The 25,369-nt window shown below is 47.6% G+C and overlaps 1 protein-coding gene across 1 annotated transcript in view; it reads left to right on the forward strand.

The window, feature by feature from the left end:
- Positions 1-13,319: 13,319 nt before the first annotated feature.
- The window catches only part of LOC143956968 (complement C1r-A subcomponent-like), a 105,230-nt gene continuing 93,180 nt past the window's right edge, over positions 13,320-25,369 (forward strand). Inside the window, 2 exon segments of the mRNA XM_077467143.1 lie at positions 13,320-13,417; positions 22,759-23,029. Of these exon segments, the coding sequence (XP_077323269.1) occupies positions 13,416-13,417; positions 22,759-23,029 (273 nt within the window). The 5' untranslated portion in view covers positions 13,320-13,415.

The following is a 25,369-nucleotide window of genomic DNA, read 5'->3' on the forward strand; positions in this document are numbered from 1 at the left end:
AGTCCAGATTCAGCTCCCCAGGAAGGTGAGGAGGAGAAGATGGACACCATTCCCAGCCCTGTGGAGGAAAGACCTGTGGAGAGAGCAGCTGCAGGTACTGTGTGTGTGCAGGATGGTGGGATCTTTAATAACAATGGGCCTGCTGAGGGTTGTGGTACTGCAGACAGTCAGCCCAGACCCATAGACAATGTACAGCAAGCAATAACATCTGCTAGTAACTGTCAGCTTCAGTCTGCAGAGAGGTCCATGGACAATACAGTGACTTTGCCTGGACCAGGCACAGCGGCTGTTCCTGTGAATGGTGGAGGTGATGCTGGGAGCAGTAGTACTACAGCTCTCCAGGAGTCTGCAGCAGCCAAGACTGTGACGGCTCCCAGGATTGAAGCTGAGTGTTCGGGGGAGGGGGTGGGTCCTGCTAATCAGAAGACTGCTATCCCAGCTGATTCAGACTCTCTGCCAGCAGGTTTGAATGTATCTGAGGACAAGACTGCAAAAGCTGGAAGAAAAACTTATGCTGGTGTTGCTGCCACAGGATCTGGGAAGGGGGAACTAGCAGGGAAGGAGCATGGGGACGTTTTATCTTTCTCCCTGTTTAAAAGGAGGAATGTTGTACAATTGAAATGGGAAGGTGATGGAAACCCCCCACATAGGAGGGTGGTGGTGGATAAAATCCTGCAGATGGGGTTTAGGCCTGCGGATATCTTCGCCCTGATCAGTCCGGCAGGTTCCTATGAATATGATTTGTCCTTTATCCGTCCCGAGTCTTTGGACATATTTTGGGAGAAGTTTGAACACGTGTGTAGGGGCCTGCCGGACTGGAAAGGGCTCATCCCCAAACTTATTTCCCGCCAGCCCCTCATTAAGATGGTGACAATACTTGTGCGCAATGAATCCATACCCCAAGGGGATCTGACTGTATGGTTGAGGAGGTATGGGGACGTCCTGAGCCCCCTGAGAAAGATTTTGGACGATCGGGGAATATGGACAGGGGGATGGTCTGTGCAGCTGAAACTAAAGGTTATTGATAATGTTGTCCAACATCTGCCATCCTCAGCTTTCCTGGGGAGGGACAGGCTGACCATCTTCTACCCGGGCCAGCCAAAGCTCTGCAATAAATGTGGAGATAAAGGGCATCTTGCATCCTCCTGTCCAGTGATGAAGTGCTCTCTGTGTCAGGGTATAGGGCATTTGGCAAAGGATTGTAATATTATCAGGTGTAATCTGTGCAATGCAGTGGGACATCCTTATAGTCAGTGTCCTGAGGCAATGCACAACAAGCCGGAGCTCATGAGAGAGTTCTTCCGTCTGGACATGGAGGATGCACAGAGCTCATCAGCTGGAGGGCCTGTGATTCCATCGGAGTCTGTGCCCATACCCAATGTGTCTCCCCAGTCTGTGCCAATACCCAATGTGTCTCCCCAGTCTGTGCCAATACCCAATGTGTCTGTGTCTCCCCAGTCTGTGCCCATACCCAATGGGTCTGTGTCTCCCCAGTCTGTGGTTCCCCAGTCTGTGCCAGTACCCAATGTGTCTGTGTCCTCCCAGCCTGTATGTAAAGTTTCAGTTGCCAAGAATGTGTCCAATCCTTCTGTGTCCAATCCTTCTGTGTCCAATCCTTCTGTGTCTTCTAAAATTGCAGAGGCAGCAAGAGGTGCTGAGGCTGGTGCATCAGGTGTGGTGCCAGTCCCCCTCCCCCGACGCTGCAGGGTTCCTATTGCAGATCGTGGGGGCCAGAGGAGTGGGGAAAATAGTGGGGAGGCTGGTCTGGTGGTAGATAAGGGAAGGGAGAGTGGGGGGGAGGGGGTTGAAGGGGAGGGTAGGTGTGGGGAGGCTGGTTGTGGTTTATCCAAAGATGATATGGAGTGGTTGGAGGATAGGAGGAGGAGGGGCAAAAGAAGGAAAAAAAGGGGTTCAGTTCCCTTAAATCCTGTAGTTTTGCCTTTGGAAAATAAGTTTAAGGTCCTGTCGGATGATGATGATGATGAGTGGGACTCGTTCAGTTCAGCGTCCTCTATGGACGATGAGTGCCAGGGCGCAACAAAGCGTGCTGGTTCTCCAGGGAGAGGGAGTAGTCAGGCTAAGAAACGTCTACCTCAATTACCCTAATGGCAGTTCCCACTCCGTTAAAAGTGGCAACCATTAATGTTGCCAGCTTGAGATCAGTAAGCGCTCGTCATATGGCCTTATTTTTGCTCAGCGAGTTTGATGCTGACATTTTGTTTTTACAAGAGACCCATCTGAGTAGTCTGGCTGATATACATCTGGCAAAGAAGGAGTGGAGACGTGGTCCCTCATTTTGGTCTCTTGCGGCCGAGCCTTACAGCGGGGTTGCAGTCCTTTTTTCTGGTATGGTAACGTGCCGGCGGGTAATTGAGGTAGAGATTGGGAGATGCATGGTCTTGGACGTCTCTGTAAGGGGGCAGGACTTGCGCCTGATTAACATCTATGGTCCCCAGACGAAGTGGGACAGGAAATGCCTCTTTACAAAGATTAAGCCTTTTCTTTTTACGGCCCAGCAGGTTATCTTTGGAGGTGATTTTAACACCATTACTAGGTCTAAAGACAGGAGAGGTTTCAGAGATAAGCTGGGCTATGACACCCTTTTTCTCAATGCGATAGTTAGGGAAGCAGGTCTGGTAGATGCGCACATTAAGCGTTGCCCAGACAGCACGGGGTTCACTTTTCAGAGAGGTAGTAGTCAGAGTAGGATAGATAGGTTTTTTTTAAAGGGAGACTCTGCTTTTTCGGCACCTGTGTGCCGGGCAGTGGAGTTTTCTGATCACTGTATTCTATCTGTGACTCTGAATGCCTCAGACATGCCACCTAGGGGGAGGGGTATCTGGAGATTGAATTCGGCCCTCCTGGAAGACGAGAGAGTAAGACAATCCTTTGAGGACTTTTTTCAAGCACAGGTAACGATCCTAGACTTTTGCAACAGCAAGTCAGAATGGTGGGAGCTTGTAAAACAGCGGACTGTTAGGCTTTTCAAGGCCATAGGAAGAAAGAAGCAGCAAGATAAGTATATCACCTACCAGCGTTTGCGGAGGAAACTTGACCGCCTTGTTTCGAATGGAGGAGATTCTGGGGCGATCTCTGAGGTGAAGCTCCTCCTTAGGAGACATGAATATGACCGGCACGCCTCTTTGGTTCAGGAGAGGGATTACGGGAAATACCATTCGCCTGACCCTTACCAGAACTGTAAACAGAGCGTAGCAGTTAAGACGGTCCATGGCCTGAAGGACAGTACGGGCTCTCTGACGAAGTCTAGGTCAGGGATCCTGGAGGTTGTCAGGTCATACTATGCCGATCTCCTGGGAGGAAGGAACCTTGATCGGACAAGGATGTTGGGTTTTTTGGACTCTACACCAGGACTGGAAAGTAATGTTCCTTTGATGAATTTGACAGATGAAATCACTGCAGATGAGGTAGTCCAGGCTATTGATAAACTGGCCATCAAGAAAACGCCAGGGCCAGATGGGTTGACAGCTGAGTTTTATAAATGTTTTAAGACGATCCTGGCTCCCTACCTTGCGGAGGTTTTTAATGGCTGTTTGCAGGAGGGTTCTCTCCCTCCCTCCATGAGGCAATCTGCAGTGATCCTTCTGTCAAAGGGTAAAGATCCTTCGATTATTGAGAATTGGCGCCCCATTAGCCTTCTTAATGTCGATAGAAAGATACTGGCAAAGATTTTTTTCTGGCGATTATCACCAGTGGCAGGCAGTTTGTTATCCCACCACCAGCACTGTTCGGTCCAAGGTAGAAGCACTTTCTCAGCAGTGTTAGCCGTCCGGGAGGCCTTGGAGCGTTGTAGGGCTGCTGGTTGGGGTAAATTTTTGCTGACATTGGATCAGGCTAAGGCCTTTGATCGGGTTAATCATGAGTACTTATGGCTCCTTCTTGGCAGATATGGCCTGGAGGGGGGTTTCATTGATTGGCTTAAGATCTTGTACAAAGGGGCTGAAAGCTTTCCGCTAGTTAATGGTTGGGTCGGGCAGCCCTTTGTGGTTGGCTCGGGTGTGCGTCAGGGGTGCCCATTGAGTCCTCTGTTATATGCATTTGCAATTGACCCCTTCATCAGAAGGCTGGAGAATGGGCCATTGTGTGGGGTACCTTTGGGCATCGCTGGTGAGCCTCCTTTGAAGGTTGTGGCCTATGCTGATGATGTTTCTGTTTTTGTCTCTGGGACTGGGGAGGCGCAGGAGGTGGTCTCAGTGATAACACGGTATTCAGAGGCATCAGGTTCAAAGGTCAACCAGGACAAGTGTGAAGCTTTCTGGATGGGTGTGGAAGGTGAGAGCTTTGTTCTCCCGGATGACTTCCCGGAGCCCCAGCAAAAAATTAGAGTTCTAGGCATTGAATTTGGCCCAGGTGACTATGGTCATGCAAATTGGGTGAACAGGCTGGAGAATGCCGATGCCAAGGTGGCAAGCTGGAAAGGTTGGCAGCTTTCCTTGAGGGAAAAGGTTGATCTGATCAAGACTTACCTGATTCCGATTTTTCTATATGTCAGTTTTGTTTGCGTTTTGCCAGCTTCTCTCTATACCAGGGTCTATACTTGTTTCTTCCAGCTGTTATGGGGGAACAGAATAAACCTTGTCAAAAGGAATGTGACTTACCTTTCTAGGCGGGAGGGTGGTCTAGGGATGATCAACCCTGTAGTCTTTTTCTCTCTGATGTTTGTGAAGTACAATCTTGGTAACATGTTGGCAGAGAGACCGCCTGGGTGGGTTGGTATTTTCCAGTCCTGGTTTAGGCCCTTTCTGCGAGACTGGGAAAATGGTGGGCCAGTGAAAAGCCTGAGGGTCAAGCATGATAAGCTCCCGGCTTATGTTGCCCCGTGTTTGAAAATGCTTCGGCAGTGGCAAGTAACGGCAGGGGAAGTCAGATCTCTTCCAAGGAAACTTCTTGAGAAGCGGATCATGAGCTCTGTTTTTTGCGAGCCACTGGCCCTGAGGGATTGCCCAAGCCTGGTTTTGGGGGTGGGTTTGCGGTTGATTAATTTGGAGAGAATCCCAATGAAGTTTAGGGATCAGGCTTGGCTTGCCTTTCATGGAAAACTATATGTGAAGGGCAACTTGAAGTTTCTTTCCATGAGTGATCGGGGCTGCCCGAGAGTGGAGTGTGGAGGAGTGGTGGAGTCCATGGATCACTTTCTACTTCAGTGCCCTTTTAATATAGAGGTGTACAAGAGGGTGGGGAGGGCTCTGAGTATACCCTTCCTCCCCCATATGAGTTATGCAGAGTGGGTGTATGGGGCTTTCCAGACTCGTCGGGATTATGATTTGGAAACACTTTTTTTAGTTAGTTTAGTAGTCCGTTATTTCACGTGGAGCGCACGGTGTCAGGTATCCTTACGGGGTAAAATCCTCCCTGTGGAAGTGGTGGTGGAGAACATTCTGGGTGAGGTTGGGAAGATTCGGGGTCTTGAGAAAGACAGGTGGCAGCAGGAGGCCTGGATAAAGGCGTGGAGGAATATCAGGGCTCTGTAGCTGCTGCCTGTTGATCTCGGGGTGTGCGGCTTTCTTTGTATTCTTCTTTCACTCCCTTAGATTTTCAGATCCAATATAATTTTGATAAAAGGCTACATGCATGGTGACGGTGATGTTCCTTAGTCTGGCTCTCCCGTAGGTATTATGTTGTGTGCAATTTGTTTTGCACTGTTTATTTTGTTCTTGTTCTTTCTGGTTTGTATAATTGTATTCAATTATTTTGTAAATATGTTTTATTTATTTATTATGTTTTTATTGTATATAAGTTGTTGTTTGTAAGATTTTCAATAAACAAAATTAACCCCTCATAATGGGCACAGCGGGTGTACAGACCCGGGAACTCAGCACAGGGATGGTGGGAACCCCTCATAATGGGCACAGCAGGTGTACAGACCCGGGAACTCAGCACAGGGATGGTGGGAACCCCTCATAATGGGCACAGCGGGTGTACAGACCCGGAACCTCAGCACAGGGATGGTGGGAACCCCTCATAATGGGCACAGCGGGTTTACAGACCCGGGAACTCAGCACAGGGATGGTGGGAACCCCTCATAATGGGCACAGCGTGTGTACAGACCCGGGAACTCAGCACAGGGATGGTGAGAACCCCTCATAATGGGCACAGCAGGTGTACAGACCCGGGAACTCAGCACAGGGATGGTGGGAACCCCTCATAATGGGCACAGCGGGTTTACAGACCCGGGAACTCAGCACAGGGATGGTGGGAACCCCTCATAATGGGCACAGCGGGTGTACAGACCCGGGAACTCAGCACAGGGATGGTGGGAACCCCTCATAATGGGCACAGCGGGTTTACAGACCCGGGAACTCAGCACAGGGATGGTGGGAACCCCTCATAATGGGCACAGCGGGTGTACAGACTCGGGAACTCAGCACAGGGATGGTGGGAACCTCTCATAATGGGCACAGCGGGTGTACAGACCTGGGAACTCAGCACAGGGATGGTGGGAACCCCTCATAATGGGCACAGCGGGTGTACAGACCCGGGAACTCAGCACAAGGATGGTGGGAACCCCTCATAATGGGCACAGCGGGTGTACAGACCCGGGAACTCAGCACAGGGATGGTGGGAACCCCTCATAATGGGCACAGCGGGTTTACAGACCCGGGAACTCAGCACAGGGATGGTGGGAACCCCTCATAATGGGCACAGCGGGTGTACAGACCCGGAAACTCAGCACAGGGATGGTGGGAACCCCTCATAATGGGCACAGCGGGTGTACAGACCCGGAAACTCAGCACAGGGATGGTGGGAACCCCTCATAATGGGCACAGCGGGTGTACAGACTCAGGAACTCAGCACAAGGATGGTGGGAACCCCTCATAATGGGCACAGCGGGTGTACAGACCCAGGAACTCGGCACAGGGATGGTGAGAACCCCTCATAATGGGCACAGCGGGTGTACAGACCCGGGAACTCAGCACAGGGAAGGTGGGAACCCCTCATAATGGGCACAGCGGGTGTACAGACCCGGGAACTCAGCACAGGGATGGTGGGAACCCCTCATAATGGGCACAGCGGGTGTACAGACCCGGGAACTCGGCACAGGGATGGTGGGAACTCCTCATAATGGGCACAGCAGGTGTACAGACCCGGGAACTCAGCACAGGGATGGTGGGAACCCCTCATAATGGGCACAGCGGGTGTACAGACCCGGGAACTCGGCACAGGGATGGTGGGAACTCCTCATAATGGGCACAGCAGGTGTACAGTCCCGGGAACTCGGCACAGGGATGGTGGGAACCCCTCATAGTGGGCACTGCGGGTACTGCAATGAATGGTCCATAGAGAGCTCCTCTTTGTGCATTGTGATCTGTGGCCCCTCGGAGGTCTATGCTCAGATTCCTATGCATGTTCATTCAACTCAAGTGAGCATTTGTGTTCAGCCCTTGTAGAGAAGAGGATTGTCCCTGCATGTTCAGTTCATTACCTCCACCACCTCTTGTGCCCACTAGATGGCAGCCTTGTATGTTGGAATTGTGGAATGTTTTTTGCAACAATTAAACTCTCCAGTATCTTCCTGACTATAACAGGAGAGCTGAAGTATTTAATAAATTTGCCCTATCTTTGTCCCCGGGTGACCCACTCCAAATTGTAAAGTGCCCAGATGGAAAATTGTTGGGGGTTTGTCCTACTATCTTTTGCAATCTTTTTTTCCATAGTCTGATATAGTCTTTGTAACATTTAAACGATGATAGTGTTCCTTCATTTTTTATTTTTTATTATTAAAAGCTCTAATTAAAATAACATCTATCAGCCCCCATACTTACACTATTATATAACAAATGTTATCTAATAAATATAAATATATATATATACACATAAAGGGCACTATACAATATTTATACAAAAAGCCTCTGAAGAGCAAGACTCTGTTATAATTAAAATAATCAGCCACCAATCTTACACTATTATATAACAAATATTGTCCCCCCCATGTATGTACAGTGTATCATTTTGGCGTGTTGGTGTGAGTCCAATGTATTTATTCATTTATGTATTTCATTATTTATTCATTCATTCATTCATTCATTCATGGATTTATTTTCTTTTTCATATTTTTTTTTAACATTTATTTAACTTTATCATTTATTTAATTTTGCTTTTCTGAACTAGAAAGAAAAATATATATATATATACTTCCCATGATGCAAACTGGTAGCTTTTTTAAAGGCAACTTTCTTAAAAGGTTTCCCCTTCTCGGGGAAAGTTGCATATTACAAACACTTAAGGGGGGGGGGTCTATTCATTAAAAAAAAAAAAAAGTTAAAACCCCAGTAATATAGTATATCTAATATACTGTATGTATTTCCTGGGATCTTTTGCGTCCTTAATTTCCTTTTTTTTTTTTTTACATATTCTGATATATTCTTTGTAACATTTAAACGATGATAGTGTTCCTTCATTTTCTTATATTTATTTATTAAGTTCCTTCAGCTCCATATATGTGTGTGTGTATGTGTGTATATATATATATGAATGTTTTGCTCTTGTGTGTGCCCCCGTTTTCTATTTGTTTTTAATTCTTTTATTTTTATAAATAATTATTTATTGTTGCTTTTCTGAACAAGAAAGAGTTAAAAAAAAAAAAAAAACTCCCATTCTGCACACTGGTAGTAGAAGGGAAGTTTGATTTGTAAACCTATTAAAAGATTTAAAATAATTAGTCAAACAAAGTGTAAATGTTAACGAAAAAATTCAAATAGGCTCTAGTCGATTACATTTTTTTTTTTTTTTTTTTTTTTACATTTGTGTATATTGAAAGCTTTGTAAAATGTATTTGTAGCTGTAAAGAAGGGCACTATACAATATTTATACATAAAGCCTCTGAAGAGCAAGACTCTATTATAATTAAAATAATCTATCAGCCACCAATCTTACACTATTATATAACAAATATTGTCCCCCCATGTATGTACAGTGTATCATTTTGGAGTGTTGGTGTGAGTCCAATGTATTTATTCATTTATGTATTTCATTATTTATTCATTCATTCATGGATTTATTTTCTTTTTCATAATTTTGTTTTTCATAATTTTTTTTTTAACATTTATTTAACTTTTGCTTTTCTGAACTAGAAAGAAAAATATATATATATATACTTCCCATGATGCGAACTGGTAGCTTTTTTAAAGGCAACTTTCTTAAAAGGTCCCTTCTCGGGGAAAGTTGCATATTACAAACACTTGGGGGGGGGGGGAGGGGGGGTCTATTCATTAAAAAAAAAAAAAGTGAAAACCCCAGTAATATAGTATATCTAATATACTGTAAGTATTTCCTGGGATCCTTTGCGTCCTTAATTTCCTTTTTTATTTGTTTTTTACATATTCTGATATATTCTTTGTAACATTTAAACGATGATAGTGTTCCTTCATTTTTTTATATTTATTTATTAAGTTCATTCAGCTCCATCTAGTGGCCATCTTTGTTTTTTTTTGTTTTTCTTCTGTAACAATGGCCACTAAATGGAGCTGATGGTCACAGGAAATGCACATATTAGGCACATTAGGGGGGATTATTTGTGACAATTTTGTCAATGCTGATGGGATTAAATATTTTTTTTTCACTATTTTATTTGCCCACTTATGTAATTTCTTGTTAGTACAGCAGAGGGCGGTACAGGACAGGCACTGTTGTTATCAGAACCTTGTGTAAATTGTGTACATTGCCCCTCTGCCCCCCCCCCCTCCCCACCTCTCTCTTCTTTTCCTCCCATCCACTAAAATCTGCAGTTTGCTGACGAACTGTTCATTTCTGGGAATTTAACCGACATAGTGGAAGAGAGCAGAGAATGTAAGTACAAATCTTCTAAGGGTTAGATAATGGCCCCATAAACCCAATTAGAATGGATGAGATGCAACAGTCTGCAGAACAGACTGTTGCATCTTTGTGAAAGTTAGAGTCGGTTCACACAGGGGCGACTCAGATCCGACTTCAGGTCGCCCCCTAGTCGCCTCAAGTCACGTTACATGTAAAAATCAATGTAAGTGAATGAGAGCCGGCCTAATGCACACTACTGATGTCGCTCCGACTTCAGAGGAGTTTCCTGTACTACTTCTATCCAACTTGTAGGCGATTGGTACCCATTGATTTCAATGGAAGTCGCCTCCAAGTCGGATCTCCATCTATATGTAGGCGACTCTCACAGAATTATCAGCTCCCGAGAGGGAACTCCACGCCAAATTTATAAAAAAAAAATTGGCATGGGTTCCCCCTCTGGGAGCATACCAGGCCCTTAGGTCTGGTATGGATTTTAAGGGGAACCCCCCCAGATCCATACCAGACCTTTATCCGAGCATGAAGCCTGGCCGGTCAGGAAGGGCGTGGGGACCTGCGAGCGCCCCCCCCCAGACTGTACCAGTGTGCCCTCAACATGGGGGGGTTGGTGCTTCGGGGAAGGGCGGCCCCCCACCCCAAAGCACCTTGTCCCCATGTTGATGAGGACAAGGGCCTGTTCCCAACAACCCTGGCCATTGGTTGTCGGGGTCTGCGGGCGGGGGGCTTATCGGAATCCAGGAGCCCCCTTTAATAAGGGGGCCCCCAGATCCCGGCCACCCACCCTATGTGAATGAGTAAGGGGTACATCGTACCCCTACCCATTCACCTGGGGAAAAAATGTCAATAAAAAACACAACACAAGTTTTAAAAGTCCTTTAGCAAGCAGCTCCGGGGGTCTTCTTCTGACGTCGGGGGGTCTTCTGACAACTTCTCCGCTCTGTTCAGCCTCTTCTCCCGGTGTCCCGCGTCTTCTACCGGGCTCCTCCGCTGTCTTCTTGCAGCTCTTTTACTAGCGGAGGAGCACGGTCTCCTCCGCCCTCTGTCCTTCTCTCTTCTTCCGATGTTGACCCGGTGTTGTCTTCCGCTGTACTGGCTTGTGCGACGTGTGCGGCGACTTATATAGGTATGGGGCGTGGTCACATATGATGTCACACAGTGACCCCGCCCCTTTATGATGTCACAGTCCCAGCATGTCCCGGGACTGTGACGGTGATCCGCGCTATGCCTGTAGGACCCTTGACCCTATGACGCTGCGTGCCGGCAACGGTTCGCCGGCGCTCTGCGGCAGGGTTGGGGGGTGTTTAAATAGCGGACTATTCCGCTAGACAGACAGGCCGGCAGCTGACCCGGAGGCATGTCAGATTCATGCGCTAGTCACGGTAAGTGCTGCTTCCTTAACCAATATGGTGGTTTCACCCATATGTAATGCAGATCACCTTCCTCCATACATCAGAGCAGATGACCTTCCTCCATACATCAGACCGGATCACCTTCCTCCATACATCAGACCGGATCACCTTCCTCCATACATCAGACCGGATCACCTTCCTCCATACATCAGACCGGATCACCTTCCTCCATACATCAGACCGGATCACCTTCCTCCATACATCAGACCGGATCACCTTCCTCCATACATCAGACCGGATCACCTTCCTCCATACATCAGAGCAGATCACCTTCCTCCATACATCAGAGCAGAGCACCTTCCTCCGTACATCAGAGCAGATCACCTTCCTCCATACATCAGACCAGATCACCTTCCTCCATACATCAGAGCAGAGCACCTTCCTCCGTACATCAGACCAGATCACCTTCCTCCATACATCAGACCGGATCACCTTCCTCCATACATCAGAGCAGATCACCTTCCTCCATACATCAGAGCAGATCACCTTCCTCCATACATCAGAGCAGATCACCTTCCTCCATACATCAGAGCAGATCACCTTCCTCCATACATCAGAGCAGATCACCTTCCTCCATACATCAGAGCAGATCACCTTCCTCCATACATCAGAGCAGATCACCTTCCTCCATACATCAGAGCAGATCACCTTCCTCCATACATCAGAGCAGATCACCTTCCTCCATACATCAGAGCAGATCACCTTCCTCCATACATCAGAGCAGATCACCTTCCCCCATACATCAGACCAGATCACCTTCCTCCATACATCAGACCAGATCACCTTCCTCCGTACATCAGACCAGATCCCCCTCCTCCGTACATCAGACCAGATCACCTTCCTCCATACATCAGACCAGATCACCTTCCTCCATACATCAGACCAGATCACCTTCCTCCATACATCAGACCAGATCACCTTCCTCCATACATCAGACCAGATCACCTTCCTCCATACATCAGACCAGATCACCTTCCTCCATACATCAGAGCAGGTCACCTTCCTCCATACATCAGAGCAGATCACCTTCCTCCATACATCAGAGCAGATCACCTTCCTCCATACATCAGAGCAGATCACCTTCCTCCATACATCAGAGCAGATCACCTTCCTCCGTACATCAGAGCAGATCACCTTCCTCCGTACATCAGAGCAGATCACCTTCCTCCATACATTTTGGGAGTCTCCCACGTGCCTTTTCCCAAACTCACAAAGTGCCATTATGTTTTGTGGTGAAAGTAATGTCTTTCTTCTGGCCATAAAGCCCAACTCTATGGAGCGTACGGCTTATTGCCCTCCTATGTACAGATACTCCAGTCTTTGCTGTTGAACTCTGCAGCTCCTCCAGGGTCACCTTAGGTCTCTGTGCTCCTCTCTGATTAATGCCCTCCTCGCCTGCTCCGTGAGTTTTGGCGTGCGCACGTCTCTTGGCAGGTTTGCGGTTGTGCCATCTTCTTTCCATTTGGTTATGATAGATATGATGGAGCTCCTAGGGGATCATCAAAGATTTGGAGATTTTTTTTTATAACCCAACCCTGACTTGTACTTCTCAACAGCATTGTCCCTTACTTGTTTGGAGAGTTCCTTGTTCTTCATGGCAGTGTTTGGTTAGTGGTGCCTCTTGCTTGGGTGTTGCCGCCTCTGGGGCCTTTCACAAAGGTGTGTCTATGTAATGACAGGTCATGTGACACTTAGATTGCACACAGGTGACATCATTTCACTAATCATGTGACTTCTGAAGGTAAATGGTGGCACCAGAGCTTTTTATGGGTTTCATAACAAAGGGGGGGGTGAATACATACGCACATGACAATTAAAATTTTTTTTATATCTGAAAAAATTGTTTTATGTATATATTCTTCTAATTTTACCTCACCAACTTAGACTATTGTGTTCTGATCATCACATAGAATTCAGATTACATAAACATTGAACTATAGGCTGTAATGTAACAAAATAGGTAAAAAGCCAAGGGGGAGGGGGCGGGGTGAATACTTTTGCAAGGCACTGTAGATTGCAACCAGCCCCCCCCCCCCCCCAGTCAATGATTTACATTGTACAGATTTATTAAACTAAATTCTTTGGAAAAATACATTATTGCCCTTCTGAACCCCCCCCCCCCCCCCCCCTTTCTTCTCCTCCTATCTAAATCTGTTGTTTGCTGCTGAAAAAATTTATTTTTGGAAATTTAACCGGCATATCGGGAGAGAACAGAAAATGTGAGTATTAATCTTCCAAGGGTTAAATATCGGCCTGTGAACACAGAATGGATATAATGCAACAGTCTGCTATTTAAGTTTCTAACAGTTGTGGGATTTCAGGTTCTTTCACAGAATTTTATTTTTTATTTTTTATTATTATATCTGGGAATTTTATACAATAGTTAATTTATATATATATACAGTGCCTTGTGAAAGTATTCGGCCCCCTTGAACTTTTCAACCTTTTGCCACATTTCAGGCTTCAAACATAAAGATATAAAATGTTTATTTTTTGTGAAGAATCACCAACAAGTGGGACACAATTGTGAAGTGGAATGAAATCTATTGGATTTTTGAAACTTTTTTAACTAATAAAAAAATGAAAAGTGGGGCGTGTAAAATGATTGGGCCCCCTTGTGTTAATACTTTGTAGAACCGCCTTTTGCTGCGATTACAGCTGCAAGTCGCTTGGGGGATGTCTCTATCAGTTTTGCACATCGAGAGACTGAAATTCTTGCCCATTCTTCCTTGCAAAACAGCTGGAGTTCAGTGAGGTTGGATGGAGAGCGTTTGTGAACAGCAGTTTTCAGCTCTTTCCACAGATTCTCGATTGGATTCAGGTCTGGACTTTGACTTGGCCATTCTAACACCTGGATACGTTTATTTGTGAACCATTCCTTTGTAGATTTTGCTGTATGTTTGGGATCATTGTCTTGTTGGAAGATAAATCTCCGTCCCAGTTTCAGGTCTTTTGCAGACTCCAACAGGTTTTCATCCGGAATGGTCCTGTATTTGGCTGCATCCATCTTCCCCTCAATTTTAACCATCTTCCCTGTCCCTGCTGAAGAAAAGCAGGCCCAAACCATGATGCTGCCACCACCATGTGTGACAGTGGGGATGGTGTGTTGAGGGTGATGAGCTGTGTTGCTTTTACGCCAAACATATCGTTTTGCATTGTGGGCAAAAAGTTGGATTTTGGTTTCATGTGAGCAGAGCACCTTCTTCCACATGTTTGGTGTGTCTCCCAGGTGGCTTGTGGCAAACTTTAGACGAGACTTTTTATGGATATCTTTGAGAAATGGCTTTCTTCTTGCCACTCTTCCATAAAGGGCAGATTTGTGCAGTGTACGACTGATTGTTGTCCTATGGACAGACTCTCCCACCTCAGCTGTAGTTCTCTGCAGTTCATCCAGAGTGATCATGGGCCTCTTGGCTGCATCTCTGATCAGTCTTCTCCTTGTCTGAGATGAAAGTTTAGAGGGACGGCCAGGTCTTGGTAGATTTGCAGTGGTCTGATACTCCTTCCATTTCAAAATGATGGCTTGCACAGTGCTCCTTGGGATGTTTAAAGCTTGGGAAATCTTTTTGTATCCAAATCCGGCTTTAAACTTCTCCACAACAGTATTACGGACCTGCCTGGTGTGTTCCTTGGTCTTCATGATGCTCTCTGCGCTTTCAACAGAACCCTGAGACTATCACAGAGCAGGTGCATTTATACAGAGACTTGATTACACACAGGTGGATTCCAGTGGCGTAACTAGAATCTTCAGGGCCCCGATGCAAGAAACCATGAAGGGCCCCCCTGAACCCCAGTCAGGGCCCTCTCCTCCAAGTCCGGCGGTGGAACTCCAGGGCGTGGTCACAGGGATGACCTTTGTGAGCCCTGTAGTTCCACCACTGGTATCAGTAGTTTTTTTTTATTAGTTTTTTTTTTACATTTTTAGGTGCCCCATTGGGGGACTGTCCCTAGGCAGGATGGGGTTCCCCGTCCCCAGAAGAGATGAGGTCCTTTTCTCCAGGGCAGATGAAGTTACTGACCCCAGGTGAGAAGGGGTCCCTGTCCCCAGGGGAGGTGGGGGTCCCTGTCCCCACGTGAGAAGGGGTCCAAACCCCAGGGGGAGATGGAGGGGGTATGTAATGGTGTGTGGGGGATGGGGTCCTCTCACTCACCATGACCAAGCTGCAGGCTGCGCACTCATCCATTATGGCCTGGGTTCCATCCATTGTGCTGGACGGGCGATCAACATATCTCCCAGAAAGACCTTTCATCATCTGTGTATGACGGGGGAAGAGGGGGGCTGGCAGACAAGTCTGCAGTGTCCTCCGGGGGGCTCTCATAGGGCTGCACTGCATCTGTGTGCTTAAAGTTTGTTTACCGGGGAGAAGTATGCAGTGCAGTGTGGGCCGGACTCGGGGTGGCGGGACTCTGGCTGGGGAGAACAGACATCGGACTGAGTGGAAATGCATGGAGCAGGAGAGGGGTACTATGAGGAGCCGGCCGAGGACACAGGTCATGCGGGGAATGCACAACTAAAGAGCAGCCAGTGCGATAGTCGAGCATGGAGCTCTGCTAGTCACCCTCCACCTCCAGCCACCCGTGTGCATGGTGCACTGGTACCCCTAGCTACCTATGCTGCTGCCAGCCATATGTAGAGGGGGCTGCATGGGCCCCCTGCATCACAGGGCCCGGTTGCGGTCGCGACTGCTGCACCCCCTATAGTTACGCCCCTGGTGGATTCTATTTATCACCATCAGTCATTTAGGACAACATTGGATCATTCAGAGATCCTCGCTGAACTTCTGGAGTCAGTTTGCTGCACTGAAAGTAAAGGGGCCGAATCATTTTGCACGCACCACTTTTCAGTTTTTTATTTGCTAAAAAAGTTTAAAATATCCAATAGATTTCATTCCACTTCACAATTGTGTCCCACTTGTTGGTGATTCTTCACAAAAAAAAAAAAATGTATAAGTTCAAGGGGGCTGAATACTTTCACAAGGCACTGTGTATATATATATAATTTTTTTATATTTTTTTTAAGTTTAAACATCTATTTTATAAATTGTATTTATTTTTATATGACAGACTTTATGGACTATGTGGTCTTTTTTCTGCCATTACCCTTGACATTTTAAACAGTTGCAGGATTTCAGGTTTGTTTTGGGAAGTTTTTTTCGGATATCTGGGATTTTTATACAATAGGTAATTTATTAGATTTATATAAATAAAAATGTTAAAAAAAGATACAAAAATAAACAACATTTAAAAAATAGGGAAATAGGGAATACTTGATGGACCACTTAGTCTTTTTTTCTACTATTACCTTTGAAGTTTCTAACAGTTGCAGGGTTTTGGAATTGTTCTGGGAATTTTTTTTTTTTTTTTTATTGGGAATTTTATGCAATAGTTGATTTATTTTATGTGTTTTTAAAAATGTAGTAAAAAATACTGCAAACATAAATAACATTTTGAAAAATAGGGACCGCTTGGTCTTTTTTTTTTTATACTACCATTACCCTTAAAGTTTCTAACAGTTGCAGGATTTCAGGATTGTTGTGGGAATTTTTTTTTTTTATATCTGAGAATTTTAGACAATAGTTAATTTATTTTTTATATTGCTGTGGATGGTGGGGTGCAGAGCTGAGGATGGTGGAGTGCAGAGGTGAGCTGTGGATGGTGGGGTGCTGAGCTGTGGATGGTGGGGTGCAGAGCTGAGCTGTGGATGATGGGGTGCAGAGCTGAGCTGTGGATGATGGGGTGCAGAGCTGAGGATGGTGGGGTACAGAGCTGAGCTGTGTATGGTGGGGTGCAGAGCTGAGCTGTGTATGGTGGGGTGCAGAGCTGAGGATGGTGGGGTGCAGAGCTGAGCTGTGGATGGTGGGGTGCAGAGCTGAGGATGGTGGGGTGCAGAGCTGAGCTGTGGATGGTGGGGTGCAGAGCTGAGGATGGTGGGGTACAGAGCTGAGCTGTGTATGGTGGGGTGCAGAGCTGAGCTGTGTATGGTGGGGTGCAGAGCTGAGGATGGTGGGGTGCAGAGCTGAGGATGGTGGGGTGCAGAGCTGAGGATGGTGGGGTGCAGAGCTGAGCTGAGGATGGTGGGGTGCAGAGCTGAGCTGAGGATGGTGGGGTGCAGAGCTGAGCTGTGGATGGTGGGGTGCAGAGCTGAGCTGAGGATGGTGGGGTGCAGAGCTGAGGATGGTGGGGTGCAGAGCTGAGGATGGTGGGGTGCAGAGCTGAGGATGGTGGGGAGCTGAGCTGTGGATGGTGGGGAGCTGAGCTGTGGATGGTGGGGAGCTGAGCTGTGGATGGTGGGGAGCTGAGCTGTGGATGGTGGGGTGCAGAGCTGAGCTGTGCAAGGTGGGGTGCAGAGGTGAGCTGTGAATGGTGAGGTGCAGAGGTGAGCTGTGCAAGGTGGGGTGCAGAGGTGAGCTGTGGATGGTGGGGAGCTGAGCTGTGGATAGTGGGGTGCAGAGCTGAGCTGTGCAAGGTGGGGTGCAGAGGTGAGCTGTGTTTGGTGAGGTGCAGAGGTGAGCTGTGCAAGGTGGGGTGCAGAGCTGAGCTGTGGATGGTGGGGTGCAGAGCTGAGCTGTGGATGGTGGGGTGCAGAGGTGAGCTGTGGATGGTGGGGTGCAGAGCTAAGGATGGTGGGGTACAGAGCTGAGCTGTGTATGGTGGTGTGCAGAGCTGAGCTGTGTATGGTGGTGTGCAGAGCTGAGCTGTGTATGGTGGTGTGCAGAGCTGAGCTGTGTATGGTGGTGTGCAGAGCTGAGCTGTGTATGGTGGTGTGCAGAGCTGAGCTGTGTATGGTGGGGTGCAGAGCTGAGGATGGTGGGGTGCAGAGCTGAGGATGGTGGGGTGCAGAGCTGAGCTGTGGATGGTGGGGTGCAGAGCTGAGGATGGTGGGGTGCAGAGCTGAGCTGTGGATGGTGGGGTGCAGAGCTGTGGATGGTGGGGAGCTGAGCTGTGGATGGTGGGGTGCAGAGCTGAGCAAGGGGGGGTGCAGAGGTGAGCTGTGAATGGTGAGGTGCAGAGGTGAGCTGTGGATGGTGGGGTGCAGAGGTGAGCTGTGGATGGTGGGGTGCAGAGGTGAGCTGTGAATGGTGGGGTGCAGAGGTGAGCTGTGGATGGTGGGGTGCAGAGGTGAGCTGTGGATGGTGGGGTGCAGAGGTGAGCTGTGGATGGTGGGGTGCAGAGGTGAGCTGTGGATGGTGGGGTGCAGAGCTGAGCTGCGGATGGTGAGATGCAGAGCTGAGCTGTGTATGGTGGGGTGCAGAGCTGAGCTGTGTATGGTGGGGTGCAGAGCTGAGGATGGTGGGGTGCAGAGGTGAGCTGTGAATGGTGAGGTGCAGAGGTGAGCTGTGGATGGTGGGGTGCAGAGGTGAGCTGTGGATGGTGGGGTGCAGAGGTGAGCTGTGGATGGTGGGGTGCAGAGGTGAGCTGTGGATGGTGGGGTGCAGAGGTGAGCTGTGGATGGTGGGGTGCAGAGGTGAGCTGTGGATGGTGGGGTGCAGAGCTGAGCTGCGGATGGTGAGATGCAGAGCTGAGCTGTGTATGGTGGGGTGCAGAGCTGAGCTGTGTATGGTGGGGTGCAGAGCTGAGGATGGTGGGGTGCAGAGCTGAGCTGTGTATGGTGGGGTGCAGAGCTGAGGATGGTGGGGTGCAGAGGTGAGCTGTGGATGGTGAGGTACAGAGCTGAGCTGTGTATGGTGTGGTGCAGAGCTGAAGATGGTGGGATGCAGAGGTGAGCTGTGGATGGTGGGGTGCAGAGCTGAGCTGGGGGGTGCACCAGTGACCCCGCCCCTCTGACTCGCAGGGGCTTCCCTATGGCTTTCCCCGTGATGTAAACGGGGTGATCCCACCCCCCTCAGACATCAAGGGGAAAGCCATAGGGAAGTCCCCGTGCGTCAGAGGGGGCGGGGTCACCGGGTGGCCCCACCCTCCGTTATATAAGAAGTGTCAGAAGAACAGAAGCGTTACACGGCGGAAGACTCCCACTGAGGCGGATCGTGTGGATAGATCGGAGAAGAAGCCGGAGCAAGATGCGGAACGAGAAGAGCGGAGGAAGAAGATGAAGAAGATGGAGAAGAAAATGGAGGAAGAAGAACAACACCGAGGGAAGACCAGAAGAAAGAAGATGGAAGAAGAAGCGGAAAGAAGGAGAAATTAATAAAGGACTTGTCAAAAACCTTGTGTTTTTTAACCCTTTTGACACTTTAATGACACAAATTAATTACCAATTCACACGGGGGGGGGGGGGGCAGGATCTGGGGGTCCCCTTGTTAAAGGGGGCTTCCAGATTATGATAAGCTCCCCGCCTGCAGGCCCCTACAGCCACCGGGCAAGGGTTGTGGGGGATGAGGCCCTTCTCCCCATCAACATGGGGATAAGGTGCTTTGGAGGGCTACCCCAAAGCACCCTCCAATGTTGAGTGCATGTGGCCTGGTATGGTTCAGGAGGGGGGGCGCTCTCTCGTCCCCCCTCTTTTCCTGCGGCCTGCCAGGTTGCGTGCTCGGATAAGAGTCTGGTATGGATTTTTGGGGGGACCCCACGCCATTTTTTTTTTTTTACATTTTGGCACGAGGTTCCCCTTAAATGATTTTGGAGGGGGACCCCCACTCCATTTTTTTTTTAAATTTTGCCGTGGAGTTCCCCTTAATATCCATACCAGACCTGAAGGGCCTGGTATGGAATTTAGGGGGGACCCCCACGCATTTTTTTTTTCTTTTTTGGTTCGGGATTCCCCTGTGGGGAAATTCCATGTAGTTTTGTTAATGAACTTTTATGTGTATTGTCGGACCGACAATTCATTGTAGCCATGAGTAGTTTTAAATGACTTTTTTCCCTTTAGAAATGTTGTTTTGCTCTCAGACTGTTCTAAGAAGGGGAAACATGCGCCCCTTTACAGGCATGCTATAGACACCCCCCAGGTACGACATTTAAAGGAATATTACACTTTTATTGTTTCACTTTAATCATTATTAAAATCACTTCTCCCGATGTTTTTAAAACTTTTGTTTTTGCATTGATTCATGTCCCCTGGGGCAGGACCCGGGTCCCCAAACACTTTTTATTACAATAACTTGCATATAAGCCTTTAAAATTAGCACTTTTGATTTCTCCCATAGACTTTTAAAGGGTATTCCACGGCTTTCCAATTTGCAGCGAATGGTTCGCTTTTCGGCGAACTGGCGAACAGCCAATGTTCGATTCGATCATAAAGCTCATCCCCAATCATAAGGGGGAAAAAAAAGACAGCCCAACTACTTTAAGCAAACTTTAGAAATGCCCCCCACAGAGGCCTATCGTCTATGCCAAATTATACACTTCCTGCGAACCTCACAGAGAGATGGGGTAGATATCACCACTGGGACCCTCTTTGAGAACAGAAGTGTGAAAGGGCCAGAACCAAGGGGAGGGATCACAGAACTATACACCATGTTCAACAATTAGAGTACCAGACGGCATGGGAGGCGGACCTGGGGGGAGATAATGGAGGAGGAGGTGTGGACGAAATGGTCGACCATGGTGCACAAAGGTATACTAAACACCTCATTGGTGGAGGCAAACTATAAAGTGTTATTGCGTTGGTACCTTGTTCCTACAAAGCTAGCACAAATATACCCCTCCCTATGCATTAGGGGGGTGCGGACAGGAAGGAGATATGAACCATGTCTGGTGGTCTTGCCCGTAGGTCCAACGGTTCCAAAATCAACCTAATCTACTCAGCGACCGGACAAAATATACCTAGAAGGGGCAAAACGGGGGTTGTTTAGTGATCTCCCACCAGGAGATCCCCAGACATCTGTGTACTCTCATATTCTTCATTCTTTTAGCGGTTTAAAATAACCATTGCACGTGCATGGAAAGTGCTTGTAATTAACGTTGCCATGGCGAAACACGAGATATCATGGATCATGATCAATGAAAAACTGACTAGTATTCGATGAGATACGCAAACTAGGTTTGAAAAAGTGTGAAATCCCTGGATCGCTCATCTCCAGGCTCCTCGGGGGCGTGAACGGAAACTCGGAGTGAATGGGCACACCCAACTCTACTCTTTTCTGATTCCCCACCCCCCTTTTAAACCCCACCCCCCTTCCTTTTTCCCCCTTTCTTCTTTTCTCCCCTTCTTTATTTTTGAATTTTCTTGCTATCAGCTCTGTAATGGATGGAAGAGATCTCTTCCTAAATGTCTTCACACAAGATTCACGTGATGTTCAGCCAAAGACTCACACATCAGTCCTATTGACTTCAATAGGAAAAACGGGTGAAAGCCGTGTGAATCTCGGGTGATAACAGTTATATATTTTTGTATGTATTACAGAATTAATTTCATGATAATTTGAATATGTTTTTAATTACTCATGAATAAAATATATACATTTTAACTACTTCCCGACCAGCGCACGACGATGTACGTTGACAGAATGGCACGGGCAGGCATATTGGTGTACATGTATGTCCAATCTTCAATGCCACCCTGCCATCTGCTGGTCGGGACCCCCGTGAGTCCGGTCGCGGGACCCGCGGACTCGATCGCCGCGGGCATCCCCGCGATCGTCTCACGGGACGGCTGAATGGAGGAAATGCCGTGTAAACAACATTTCTCCATTCTGCCTAGCAACTAGTGACGCTGATCTCTGCTCCATGTGATTGGAGCAGAGATCAGTGTTCACTAAATGAAAGCCCAACCCCCCCACAGTTAGTAACACGCCCCTAGGAACACTTAACTCCTACACTGCCACCCACTGGTTAACCCCTTCACTGCCAGTGTCATTTACACAGGAATCACTGCATTTGTATAGCACTGATTGCTGTATAAATGACAATGGTCCCAAAAATGTGTCAAAAATGTCCGATGGGTCCCCCACAATGTCGCAGTCACAATAAAAATCGCTGATCGCCGCCATTACTAGTAAAAAAAAAAAATAATAAAAAATTATTAATAAAAATGCTATAAAAAAAAAAATAAAAAATAAAGATAAAAAAATCCCTATTTTGTAAACGCTATAACTTTTACGCAAACCAATCAATAATCGCTTATTGCGATTTTTTTTACCAAAAATATGTAGAAGAATACGTATCGGCCTAAACTGAGGGAAAAATTTTTTTTTATATATTTTTGGGGATATTTATTATAACAAAAAGTAAAACATAATGCGTTTTTTTCAAAATTGTCGCTCTATTTTTGTTTATAGCGCAAAAAATAAAAACCGCAGAGGTGATCGAATACCACCAAAAGAAAGCTCTATTTGTGGGGAAAAAAAAGGACGTCAATTTTGTTTGGGAGCCACGTCGCACGACCGCGCAACTGTCAGTTAAAGCGACGCAGTGCCGAATCGCAAAAAGTGGTCTGGTCTTTGACCAGCAAAATGGTCCGGTCTGAAAGTGGTTAAACAGATACTTCAGTTACGTATGTTGTAGAATTTTGGTAACTTGTAAAGTTAAATGTAGAATTTCATAATTTCCTGACTTACGTCATCGTTTTAGTCCTGACTATAGTAAAAAAAAAAAAAGGAACCTACAGTATGTGCTAACCCCCCCCCCATAGAATTCACATCTGACGTGTTTTGTTCTTCAGGTTCCTCTCGGTTCTCCTGCTTCTTGGAGGGGTCTCCTGCTCTTCAGCCTCTTCACCCCGATATGGATTCGTCACGTCCCCTCATTTTCCCAAGATGTATCCAACTGACAGGCACATCACCTGGAATATTGGCGTCCCTGAAGGGTACAACATTTCGCTGAAGTTTCTGGCGTTTAACATTGAACTCTCTGAAGGATGTACCCGAGACTTTGTGACCATATGGGAGCCACGTAATGCACGCCGCACAAGGACACAAGGTCTTCCATCTCAGGTTTGCGAGTATCTGAATTCATGACAATGATATGACAAATAAGCAGACATATTCCTCAACTGCCAGGTTCATCTGTGGGTATCTATGGTAGACAGGGCAGGACTTAGGGTGGTGGGGGCCCCTGGGCTTGAGTCACTTTCGGGCCCTACCTTCTATACATTACCGTATTTATCTGCGTATACCACGCGCTGGCGTATACCACGCACCCCAAGTTTAGGAGGGAATTTTAAGGAAAAAAACCTTTAGGAGGGAAGTTTAAGGAAAAAACTTACATTTAAATGCCCATCAATGCGGCCTTATCAGTGTCCATCTGCAGCCTTGTCATTGCAGTCTTGAAGTTTAAAAATGGCGCAGCCGAGATGCAGAGTCCTGTGCATCTCGGCTGCTCTTGGGTCCTCTCAGTGGCTCTCGGGTCCTCTCGCAGTCCAGAGAAGAGCCGAGTGTACTTGGCTCGGCTCACAGTCACGCCCAGTCCCTGTGTTATGTCCATCATAGGGCGGGACTGGGCGTGACTGTGAGCGGAGCCGAGTACATTCTGCTATGTATCTCAGCGGGGCCCGCGGTGGCCCCCTATTGGGCGGGGCCCATGGGCTTGAGCCCAGTCAAGCCCAATGGTAAGTCCTGCCCTGATGGTAGAAAGGCCAGCAGGTTTTGTGGTACAATTTCCTTTACATTTTCCAAAACTATGGAATAGATGGGCCCACCTATCTAACCCAGAATTCCCTGGGGCACACGTTCCCTGAGCTCAGGCCCATCCCAACTGTCCCAACCAATTCTGTATCCAATCAGGCAGGCTCTTACACTACATGAGGGGTGCCAAACCCACGGCTTGTGGACCCCAGAGAGTTTAGCATGTGGCCCAGGCCTGTCTGGAGGGACGCTGGGGATGTTGTACAAGCATAGCATCTTGACTGCTGAGGTGCAATGGGCTTAGGTCCTAATTAACGTAACACAATGGGATCAAGTCCCCCATAACCCCTTGCCCTTTACTCTATTAAATAAGACACTTACAACCATTAGGTTGGAAAGGGCAAGGCCACAGCTTTATTAAATTTCATCATATAACATGCGACTATATTAAACCAGTGCCAGTTACAGTCGTACTGTGAGCACTTAACCAAAGGAGGGAAGTGGGGCCTGTCTTTACCATAAGTGCTAGACAGACAGCCTACTTCCAATTTTGCCATCAAGGGCATAGCCCATTACAACAACTTTAACCGCTGGCAAGGTCAAGAAAACCGCAGCAAGCTGTGACATACCATAACAGAGGAAAAAAGGGGGCAGGAGGGTAGGCAGCTCTTCCAAACGACTCTTCCAAAAGACCCAGAATTCCCTGGGGCACACGTTCCCCGAGCTCAGGCCCATCCCATCCCAACCAATTGTTCCCCTTGTCATGCACCTAGCCATGCCCCCATCAGCCAAGGCTCTGTTTCCCTAGGGGGCTCAAGAGGCCTCCATTGGCAGTTTACATTGACAAGCCTGGCAAATGCATGCCTGGAAAGATGCCGGGGATGCCATGCAAACCTCGGTTGATGGGGGCAGGGTGTGTGTGTTAATGAGGTCAGCTGGTGAACCGCTTCCTGTGTCCTACTGCCTTTCAAGCCCCAAATCTACATACCGGGAAGTCATGAAGTTTTCTATGAGCACAGCAGGGGCTGAGGTAAGGCCTTGTTCTATAAATCAAAGAAAACTTTTATTCTTCTGCAACTGAGGTGCATTAATGGTATATTGGTACATAGAGGAGCTGGAATTTAGAAAAAAAAAAGGTGAACTTATCCTTTAAGTTTAGATAGTATTGGACTTCTAATATATATAGTTACATAGTTAGGTTGAAAAAAGTCCATCCAGTTCAACCGTAAAACTAAATAAAATAAAACATTTCGTGCAATCACATATACCCAATTCTATACCTACAGTTGATCCAGAGGAAGGTGAAAAACCCCAGCAAAGCACGATCCAATTTGCTCCAGCAAGGGAAAAAATTCCTCCCTGAGCCCCTGAGAGCTGTTCCGCCTCTTCATCGTTCTTACGGGCGGTGAGAGGGGACTTCACCCCCCTCCCGATGCCCTCCGATGCTTCTACCGACTCACCTCTATGATCGGTGAGTTGGAGAATGGCCCCGGATGTCCACCATAGAGATTTCCCTTGGACCAGATGGTTGCCAGAGTCTCTATGATCGTTGGAGGCCGGGCGCGATGTTATGACGCCACGCCCAGCCTCAGCATTCAAAAAACTGGCGCCGCCTTGGCTGGGAAGCTGAGATCGTTTTTTTTTGTTTCTTATTTCAGGCTTCCCAGCCTAGAGGTGAGATGTGGGGTCTTATTGACAGGGTTAACAATG

The sequence above is a fragment of the Lithobates pipiens genome, unplaced genomic scaffold (assembly GCF_037356315.1).
Source record: "Lithobates pipiens isolate NorthernLeopardFrog02 unplaced genomic scaffold, aLitPip1_a1.2 Scaffold_47, whole genome shotgun sequence".
NCBI lineage: Eukaryota > Metazoa > Chordata > Amphibia > Anura > Ranidae > Lithobates > Lithobates pipiens.